This window comes from Chelonoidis abingdonii, chromosome 2, assembly GCF_003597395.2.
Source record: "Chelonoidis abingdonii isolate Lonesome George chromosome 2, CheloAbing_2.0, whole genome shotgun sequence".
NCBI classification, from domain to species: Eukaryota; Metazoa; Chordata; order Testudines; family Testudinidae; genus Chelonoidis; species Chelonoidis abingdonii.
Window position 1 is genome coordinate 16,948,113 of NC_133770.1, and position 11,061 is coordinate 16,959,173.

General features: G+C 44.5%; 1 protein-coding gene across 1 annotated transcript in view; it reads left to right on the forward strand.

The window, feature by feature from the left end:
* The first annotated feature begins 5,729 nt into the window (after nt 1-5,729).
* Nucleotides 5,730-11,061, forward strand: part of NUB1 (negative regulator of ubiquitin like proteins 1) — a 37,021-nt gene continuing 31,689 nt past the window's right edge. Inside the window, exons 1-2 of the mRNA XM_032778480.2 lie at nt 5,730-5,847; nt 7,613-7,805. Coding sequence (XP_032634371.1) covers nt 7,798-7,805 — 8 coding nt within the window. The 5' untranslated portion in view covers nt 5,730-5,847; nt 7,613-7,797. The remainder of the gene's footprint in view (nt 5,848-7,612; nt 7,806-11,061) is intronic.

An 11,061-nucleotide genomic window follows, 5' to 3' on the forward strand; every position in this document is an offset into this window, starting at 1 on the left:
GTACCTTCAAATATAGGAACTAATGTTAACTCATTTTGCATTGATTTCTTTTTTTTTTTTTCTAAATCCAAACTACTTATTTTTGAGGGACAAGAATTCTAGCATAGTGAGATTACAAATCATTTGAAAAAGCTTTAGCAAAGATTAGCATTTACAAAAATTGCTGATGAAGCAACAGGATTGGATTTCAGTACTGCAAAATTCAATTAGCTGTATTAACAAGCAACAAATGAAGCAGGTTTTAGAACAACAGTAGCAAGGGTGATTAATACATTCTAGTTAACATGTGGTTTTATTATTCATTTACTTTCACAAGTTATTTATGATTGATTTTCCTGCGTGTATCCTAAAACAGTGAATAAAACCATCAGATCCTATTTCTGTTGCTGTCCTTAATATCATTAAATATAGCAAATATCCAAATACTTTTCCTTATTATAAATCCCACATGTTGTTAATTGTTTCTTCCAGCTGTGAAGTAGAAACACACCTGTGTCTTGTGGTGGTGGTGTTGCCGCCATAGTAAGATGAATTAGTCAAGTTGTGATGTGGTTTTCAATCAAAGAATTGGTGCCAGCTAACATAAAAATACAAGATCAGATGTACAGTATGTACTTCCAAGGGTCATGGTGGAGAAACAATTTTTTGGGTCATTCCAAGATGGAATGAGCAAAGCCCCAGGAAATACTGAACACTATGGGGAATTATTTTACAGTGGTCAAGGGATGGACTAGAAAACCTAGAATATCTTTTCCATGTATCACTTCTCATTCTTTGATATTCTGTAGTAGTAAAAACATTCTTCACCTTCCAAAATTAGCTATTATGTGCTTCAATATTTGATTTGGTCCTGAGATGTAAACTTTCCATTTGACTTGTTACACGGCCAAAGTTACTAAAGGACTTATCTGTACAGGAAAATTGATTGGCACTTATTTAGCAGAATATTAATGTCATATATCTTAGAGCTTTTATAGCTATGGCAGTATAAATTCCACATGTGAACACCCTATTCTGGAATAAAAGTGACTTTATTCCATAATTATTCTAAAGTCACACTGATTCTGGAATAGAGTGTCCACACAGGGACTGGCATAGCTATAGGGGAATACCAGTTGTCAGTCAACTTCCCCTGTAGACAAGTCTTAAAATAAGGTCTGAGTAAGTGGGGCACCTGCTTTATGAGACAAACTTCAAGGAAATATAGTTTCCTAATAACCATAAAATTATGAGAACACTTTTATATTAAAACTGGTCTACAAATATTAATGAATTAGTTGCTCCGAACTTTTAACAGGATCATCTTAACTGCGCAATATGCTTTGGGGTGATTTTTGGCCTAGTTCTCCAGTCAGTTTACAGTTAAGGATGGTAAACACAGATGTTAAACGCTGATAACTGTGTGAGGTTTTTGCCCTCGGCTTTAAGAGCCTGATCCAGCTTCCATTAAATTCAAAGGTGGGATACCCACTTACTTCAATGGTAGTTGGACTGGGCACTAAATTAACCAGCCTCACACAATGGAAGCCAGGAAATCTCCAGTAATTTATTATTTTTTAATGTTTTGATTTTTTAATCAATGATCAATAGAAGACAATCTATTTTTATTAGGCAATAATTAAAAGGCACAGAAAATATAGACACAGCATACTCTGAGAGGAGGACATAGCAATGTCAGCCTACATTTTAAATGTAGGGCAAGACTTACTTTTTAAATGTAAATCTTTGTAGACTTCCTTGCAATTTAGGGGGGGCAAATTACAACTAGAGACTTTAATATTGTACTTAATATTCTTTTGAACTGAATGGACAGTTCATATATCTTAGAGCTTTTATATTAATTGTATTAATCTCAATAAGGTATTCTCTTTGAGTTGCAAACACTCTATTGAGATAAACTGGTGGCTCATACCTTAGAGCTATTGAATCAGGCTGTTGGCACAGATCATGGGTTAATTTCTAAGGCCTGGTCTACACTTAAAACTTAGGTTGACACAACTACTGCTCTCAGAGAGTTGAAAAATCCACATATCTGTCTGATACAGTTTTGCCAACCGACCTGCAGTGATCCTGGGGTTCCTATAGCGATGGAAAAACCTCTTCCATTGTTGTAGCCTGTATCTACACCACTATGGCACCATATGAACAGAACCACATAAGTATGCTGTCATAACCCCAGAGCATAGATGCAGCCTACACCAACAGAAGATGCCTCTAGTGTGCCTTCATCCTTTACCTTGGGTTGCCTGTGCAGAGGACCTGGAACAAGACTTTACATCATGGGAAGTAATGACCAGATTTACAAAAGAACAAATACGCAGCCCCAGGAAAAGATGGTATTTGCTATAGCTTCATGAAAAAACAAGACCCCAGTTGCCGGGTATTAATTGCCATTTTCAACAAATGCAAACACTTCTGCCCTACTTCCAGCTTCTGGAAGAAGTCCATGATGGTGTTCCTCTACAAGAAAGGCAAGCGAGACAACCCCAGCAACTGGAGACCCATCTCTCTCTATTCCACCATATACAAACTGTATGCCAGCTGCCTTGTGTCTAGGATCACAGACTGGTCGGTGAATGGAGGAGCCATCAGCTCTATCCAGAAGGGCTTCAAGTCTTGCAAAGGCTGCGATGAACATAACATTGTCCTTCAGACCGCCAAACACCTGTCAGGGATGGTTCAAGTATAGTTGGTCCTGCCTCAGCACAGGGGCTGGGATTTGATCACCTCACAATGTCCCTTCCAAGCCTACATTTCTATGAATATACTTTCATTATATCTTTATACTGATATAACTGTGTCCACACTCAGGTTTTACCAGCATAGCTAAAAGCATACAACTTGATGTGTAGACAAGGCCTATGGTTTTCCTACAGTGCACATATGTAGCTGCAAACCAGCTGAGGTCTCTCTGAAAGGGGAAGATATTCTGATGCCTGGTCCACACTTGAAAATTAGATCAACCTAGCTACATCACTCAGGACTGTGAAAAATGTCATGCCCTGAGCACCACAGGTAGTTTGACCTAAATCCTGGTGTAGACATGGCTAAAAAACAGGAGGATTCTTCTGCTGACCTCGCAAGCTCCTCTTGAAGAGATGGATTACCACCACCAGAAAACACCCTCCCAAGGATGTAGGAAGCATCTACACTATGGTGCTACAGCAGCAGAGCACAACTGCTGCATCATAGACATACCCTGAGCCTATACTATCATAGCTATAATGACATAGTACCCTAGTGCAGATGCAGCAGACACCAACAGGAGTTTTTCAGTATAGGAACACCACCTCCCCAAAGGACATTATCTACGTCAACAGAAGGACACGTCTGTTAACATAGTTGTGCCTACACTGTCTCTGAATGACATAGTCATGCTGGTCTAAGTTTTAAGTAGCAAAGAGTCCTGTGACACCTTATAGACTAACACACGTTTTGGAGCATGAGCTTACCTGTTCTCCTACAGGTTTTTGTGTATTGCCATTCCTAATAATACACAATATACAAAAACCTGTAGGAGAACACTTCAACCTCCTTGGCCACACAATAGCAGATCTTAAGGTAGCCATCCTGCAGCAAAAAAAACTTCAGGACCAGACTTCAAAGAGAAACTGCTGAGCTTCAGTTCATCTGCAAGTTTGACACCATCAGCTCAGGATTAAACAAAGACTGTGAAGGGCTTGCCAACTACAAAACCAGTTTCTCCTCCCTTGGTTTTCACACTTCAGCTGTTAAAAGAGGGCCTCATCCTCCCTGATTGAACTAACCTTGTTATCTCTAGCCTGCTTCTGGCCTGCATATATATATACACACACACACACACCTGCCCCTGGAAATTTCCACTGCATGCATCCGATGAAGTGGGAATTCACCCACGAAAGCTCATGCTCCAAAACATCTGTTAGTCTATAAGGTGCCACAGGACTCTCTGCTGCATTTACAGATCCAGACTAACACGGCTACCCCTCTGATACTTAAGTTTTAAGTGTAGACTAGGTCTCAGCCTCTCCTTTCTCCCTGCAGCTGCAGCATCTGTGGGGGTAGGGGAGTCCCATCCCACTTTCCCCTCCACTTCTCTGCTATCAGGGAAGGGGCTCTGGGATTCTCTACCAACCACTCCTGGACACAAGGCATCTGCAGAGCCCCACTGGGACTAATGTGGGTTAAGGACTCAACACTGCTTCCAGATAGTAGTTGTGTTCCTCACAGCCCTTGACTTCCCTATGGCCACTCCAACCCTACAAGAGACATAAAGGGAGAAGTGAAGGGTGTGCAGTGAAGTGCATGAAACTCCCTCATCCCCTCCATAGGTGATCCCCATTCCTCCCTCACTACTGCCACTATCTCAAACTCAGAGAAAATTCACATGCAAAAAATGGAAGAGAGGTTAAGTCTGCTTAGCAGCAACACAACCACACTGCCCTCTTTAGGGCAGGAAAGGCATATAAAAAACCTTCCATTTTCTCTGTGCCCACCACAACTTCAAATCACTACTAATTCATAAGCTTCCACTGAGCCTTCCTATGCTTGGTGGAGCAGTGTTGAGTCTGGGAACATTTGCATCTGGTTGTCAGAGCTTATGCTGCCAGCTCAGGAGACTCACAGCTGCAGCTGTGCACCACAGGCTGTTCACATGCCCATGAAGATAACAAAAACAGCTGGGAACATAATAGTATTTTAGCCCATCCTAACAACTCCTGCCATTTTCTCTGTGCCCCTCCACAATCCCAAATCTGCACTCGTAATTACATACTACCATGACCATCACTGTCGTCTGTAACATACCATTGACCTGGGCAGGACTTGTAGTGGGTTGGCAGTATAGCTATGTCCACACTAGGAATGCTTTGCTAGGATAGTATCCCAGTATTCCTATAACAGTGAAGCATTCCTAGTATATTCATAGCCTTAGCTCTTGCATAGCACTTTTCAGCCATAGACCTATTTCTTAAAAAACAGGTAAATATCACTATCCTACAGGTCAGGAGACTGAGGCAATTTGCCCAAGGTCACAGGGAAGGTCAGTGGAAGAGCCAGAGTTCCTGAACCACAGTTCAGTGCCCTAGTCACCAGACTGTGCTGCCTGTGGGATTGACATTTAAAAGGTGGCAGCATCAGCTATCCTGGTTACATTCACAGTGCTGCCTAAACAGGGTTTGTCTACACAGGGAAATTGACCAGCACAGCTATTCTGGAGTAGCTCAATTACACCATAATAAGGATCCTGGAATAGCTAATGCTGGTGTCAACTTCCCCCCTGCAGACCAAGGCCAGAGAGACGCTCCCCCAGCATACCAGATGGGCCCTGTGAAAAGAGGGAAGAGAGGAAACACGAGCAGCGGGAGGAAACCCTGGCAAAGCAGGGCACGTAAGAGAACGAGGAATGCTTCTTTCCCAGAGTCTCTCTTTCCTGGTAGCAGTTTCCCTCGCTGCCACCCTCTCCCACGTCAAGCCCTTATCTCGACGTGTAAAACGGCGGCAGCTACATCTAGATGTTCAAATCCATCCCCATTTACAGTGACTAGGGGCCGGGAAGGTGTCTCCCGTTCCCGCCCCGCCTCTTTTTTACCACGGCGGGGCCCAAGCTCGGCCCCAGCAGGTCACCTCACAGGACCCCTCCCCCCGGGGCCCGGGCGGATAGCGCCCCCTCGGGGCGCGCAGGGATCTGAGGCTAAGATGGCGGCGGCGGCGCCAGCCTTCACGTTCCCTGCACACGTGAGATTCGTTCCCCGCACCCTTCGCCGCTTTCGGGCTTCCGTAGGGAGCCGGCTGCCCCGCCTCCCCTGACCCTGCGAACGCGACGTAAACAATCGGCCAGGAGCCCGCTGAGCCGCGGCAGATACACAGGTGAGCGATCCCCCGGAGGGTGGGGGCGGGGCCTTTCCGCCCCTGGGAGAGACTCTGCCACGCGCTGGCGCAGCCGCGCCCCGCCCCCTCCCCTTCCTCAACTGTCCCCGCCCCCAACTGCCGCCTACTGTGTCTGGGGGACGCAGGCGCTGTGTTGCTCGGTAGCCCCCCCCCCCACACTCTCTCTCTCTCTCTCACTCACTCACTCGGCGTGCAGACCCCCCCCTCCTCCGGGAGGAACTCGCCCCGTGACCCGCCGACCCTGCGTGGGTATCGCGGCACCGGCCACTGAGCAGCAGCCACCGCTGGGGCCAAAGACGGCAGCTGGGCTGGGGGCTCGGCTCGTCTGCACTAGCAGGGGCCGGGCCCATTGCTCGCCCCCGCCCGCTCGAGTGGCTTTAGCGCTGGGACACCCAGTGTTAGGCGGACAGGCCTGGTTAGATTAGAGGTGGGGAGAGGGCTAGATGACAGTGTTTAACCCTCCTCCGCCCCTTGTTCTGCAGCTCTTAGGCTGCATGGGGAGTGAGCTGCAAACCTGAGGTCTAGATGAAGCTTAAAAATTAGATTGACTTATGTGGCTCAGGGCTGTGAAAAATTTCTTGCTTTGAGCACCGTAGTTAGGCTGACCTAGCGCCCAGTGAATTCTTCCATCGATGTAGGAATTGCCTCTTTGCCTAGATCTACGCTATCTATATCTACATTGCTCAGGGGTGTGAAACATTCACACCCCTAAGCAACACCGTTATACTGACCTAATACCCACTGTGGGCAGCCCTGTGTGTGTGGGAGGGCGCCTCCCATCTACATAACTACCACCTCTCTGGAGGTGGAGGACCTATGCTGATGGGAGAAGCTCTCCTGTTGGCTTAGGTAGCATCTTTACTGCGTGCTACAACAGCATTACTGGAGCAATGTAAGTGTAGGCAAGCCCTTGGAGAGATGGAATAACCACATCAATGGAAACATGCTTCGCATCGCTATAGGAAACATCTGCACTATGTCACTACAGCTGCAGCACTGTAGTTGTGCCCCTATGGTGGCTGTAGTGTAGACATAGCCATAGCATTTTACTAGTTTATACAGGTTCTTACAGAGCATAGCATACCACTCTACTCTTACTGTATTTGGATACTTTATATTTAAAAGTACACCCAAGTTCTGGAACTGGTCCTACTTTTTATCACCATAGCCACATATCCTAAAAATAATGACATTTCCCCCCCAGAATAACTAATCTCTCATTTCCATTAAGCTTGACTTTTTGACGTGGTTAAGTTGAAGAGTGCCACAAAGACCAAGTTGCATTTGATTATCTGCAAACGGTTAAGGGCAGAAATAGCCACTGCCACAGGGAAAATGTAGATCTATAATTATTTTAGTACTTACGTACCAGTCTGCACTTATGAAATACCCCATCACTGCTGCATCATTCTTTCACTGAAGCGGGGATGCTGGTTTTGTAGGAGTAGTGACTGTACAGGTCAGATTAATCTCTGGGAAAGTCCAGGTCTGCATGCCTGGTAGAGAATCTGCAGTATATGAGTCCAAGTCCTTCCATGGAACTTCTAACATTAATCACCATGACACTACTGTGGTCTTTAGGTCCCTTTCCAGGAGACCATGCCACATCAGCCATGCCGCCTCATATCAAGCAAAGCCCATATTATTTTGTTCAGCGAGCTTTCACCACATAGCCTCTCCCCCCTCCTTCTGTGTGGCTACCAAATCTTATTTCTTTACCCGTTTTCTCTTGTGTGTCATATAGAATAGGGGAGCAACTGATTCTGTGACTGCTTTTTATTCATAAACATCTGATGTTACATTCAAAACATCCATTGGGAAATACCCCCAATCTTTTATTGAAAACAACTTTGGGAAATACCCCATAGCTTTTAGTGACGCATCACGAAAGTGAAAGTTGAATCGTTCGAGGAACATTAATGTCGGACAATGGAGAGGTAGGTCTAAATGTTTTATTAAGAATTCTGTTTTGAATACTGCAGTTTACTTGTCATGAATGAATATTAATAGTGGATCAGAAAATGGCTCTAAACTTTGTTTAATAAACAGATGATTTTTATAGGTAAAAAGGTGACTTGCATCTTTGCCTTTACAAAAGTGAAACTACTTTGTTTTTTATATAAATATTCTTAAGATAGTTTGTTAGAACAGGAGTAAAATACATTTAACTTATGATTTTTTAGTCCCTATTTTCTGCTTTAATAGTTTAATAACAATCACAACTAAGCTTGATTTACAAAACTATACCAAAAAATGTTGATAGTAAAGCCACTGTATGTATGATCAATTTTCAGATTCAGGTTGAATTTAAAATTCTGCACATTGCTGTTAGTATATTCTCCAATGTGACAAATATATTTTGAAGAGTTAAGGAAGTGGAAGCTGTTACAAAAAGAACAGATCTGGAGTTGTAGTAAAACATCTAAAGGGGGTTTGCATGTAGATACAGTGTAACAATTTGAGTTTTTTTAATCTGATCTCAGCAAATGTCAAAGTCTCTGTTACTTGGCATACATTTAAGGCAATATATGTTAAGTAAAATATCTGCTATGAAATGATTTCCAGAATTAAAAAAAAAAGATAAAAGTAGTTAATAATAATGGGGTAAATGAATAAAAAGTTGCCTAAAAAATAAGTAATTGTGTGTGGATGAAAACATAGGGGGAAGACTGCATTAGTAATACCCCCTTTATTCTTATTTTTTGGAGTTCAATATGTTTATTCTGTTTCCACTTCTTTTGGAAGATGATATTCTGCCACTGCCTAAAAAAAGTCCCTTCAACTAAAAGATTACATTGCTCACTCTGTGCTGTGGCGCCGGCAATTTCCAGGGACTAATAATCAAGAGTGTGTGTGTGTTAGCCCTTTACTCTTAAGCCTGGAGAAGGGCTACTACAAAATAATAGAAACAAAATGGACAGGGCAGCTTACATCATTTTCTACACAATTTACTTTTCTTTTTAAAAACAAAACAGTTTCTTGTCTTTGTGGTTGCAAAGAAGCTTCCAAATGTCATCCAAGTGTAAATTGATCTAGTGTCAATCAGATTACAGGGAGACTGTCTCCTGGTAAGGGTAGGCTTTGCCTACAAGTTAGGTTTTTGTTTTTAGGAAGGGAGGACCTTTTCAAAATCAAACATTAATAGAAACGTTTCTAATTTCTTCCCATTTTCCATGAACTGTCTGTAGCACTGTCCTAATATACAAGATCAGAAAGTGAAACTATCTACAGGCAAAAGAGAAACTGATTAATCTTTTTTAACCACCCAGTTTTACAGGAATGAGTGTGTAAATGCTAACATTTAAAAAACATTTCCATGTAAGCTGAGGAATACTTTCTAAATAAGCTTGAGTGTCTAGGGGCCAAAAGTCCTCCACTAGAAGCCTTCCTGTGCATTCACATTTTTCCCTTGTATCTCCTCCATCTCTACCTCCTTCCTCTCCCCACTACCTTGGTTTCCTAATTTACCAGGATGTGACTCCTCTAACTTGGTAGGCCAATATTAGCTGTTCAGGAGTCTTACCTCCCCTCACTCTGAGCCCTGCTTTCACTTTGCCTGTTCTGGCAGAGGCAGAGATGGAGTGTTAGAGTCACAAAGCAATTTATTAACACAAAGTAAAGGTTGCCCTGGTAGTATCTCATGCTTTTTCATAACATCAGGTTCAGTAAAACATACCTTTATATGCTGGTATTCAGAGACTAAGGTCCACACTAGTGCAACCTTAACTCTACCCCTCCTGAGGTTGACAATAGCCACTGTGGAATTATCTGCATGCACTTCAGCTGTGTTTGCGTTTTTAAGTGTGACTATGTTGAATAGTGGAGGGATTCGTTGGATAAATTTGTAAGAGCTGTGATTGTGATATGAGGTGATCTGCAGGGCCCTGGCCTTTGGGAGCAGAGTCTCTGACTGCCTTTGGCTGCCCCTCGTTTTGAGTGTGTACCCTGCGGGATGCAGTTTGCCTCATTTCAGGGCAGAGTTGTGTAGAGCGTCAGTAGCTGAGCCCAAGGTCGTCTTCCCATGAGGATTGTCGATAGTGAAGTAGGATGCATGAGTGGTATGTGAATGTTCTGGTGGGTAAATGAAAGTATAATAGTGGTACATGGAATCCTGTGTGTAAGGGTAAAGGGGGTGTGTAAAATGGATTAGGCATTTGAGTAGCAACATGCCTAGCAATCATTCTCATGTATCAACATAGAGCATATGTAATTCGTTATCTTTCAGAAAATACTTAGAGCCCTTTCTAAATTATCTGTACATATTAGCAGGACACATTTCCCAAAAGTAGAAAAATCCTTAACAGAGGCGGTAGCAGCATGCCTAAAGGTCATTCTCAGGCTTCTGCCAAGGGTAGGGTTTGAATTTATAGTGTATGTGTGTAGCTCAGCTTCAATGATATCTGCACTATGTCCCGTGGAGCCACTAAATTACTGTGACAATGGATTGCCGACACACCCTCATGCATAGGCTTGCTGCACATGAGCCTTTCAATCTCTGGCTTGTGAGTTTTAGCACATACTGTCCTAGACAGCTAAACTCTTCCATATTAACTTTGTCAGTATTAAGTTTCAGAGGGGTAGCCATGTTAGTCTGGATCTGTAAAAAGCGACAGAATCCTGTGGCACCTTATAGACCAGGGGTCGGTAATCTATGGCATGCGTGCCAAAGATGGCACGCGAGCTGTGTTTTAGTGGGACACAACTGCCTGCTGGGACTCCGCATGCCATTAAAAATCCTGCCAAGCGGCAAGCCACGGGGTCCGTGGTCCCGGGCCGGAACGTCTGTCCGAATGCTGCAAGCTGCTGGCCCCTCCCCCACCTTCCCCCAGAGCCCTGCCACCGCACACGTAGCCCTCTGGGGGCTGGGGCTGCGCGCTCCCACGGGGCAGCATTTGGCTCTGTGGAGAGGTAAAGATGCTCCCCGCTCATCCAGAGCCCTGCTGTTGCACACACATCGCTCTGAGGGGCGGGACTGGGCTGGGCTGAGCTGCGCGCGCGGAAGTGGCAGGGCTCCAGATGAGCGGGGAGCCTCATGGTAAGGGAGCCAGGGGGGAGTTGGGTAAGGAGTGGGGGTAGTCAGGGGACAGGGAGCAGGGTGGGTTGGATGTGGGAGGTGGGATCCCGGGGAGGTGGTTAGGGGCGGGGGTCTCTGGAGGGGGCAGTCAGGTAGCGGGTGGGGGTTGGATGGGGCAT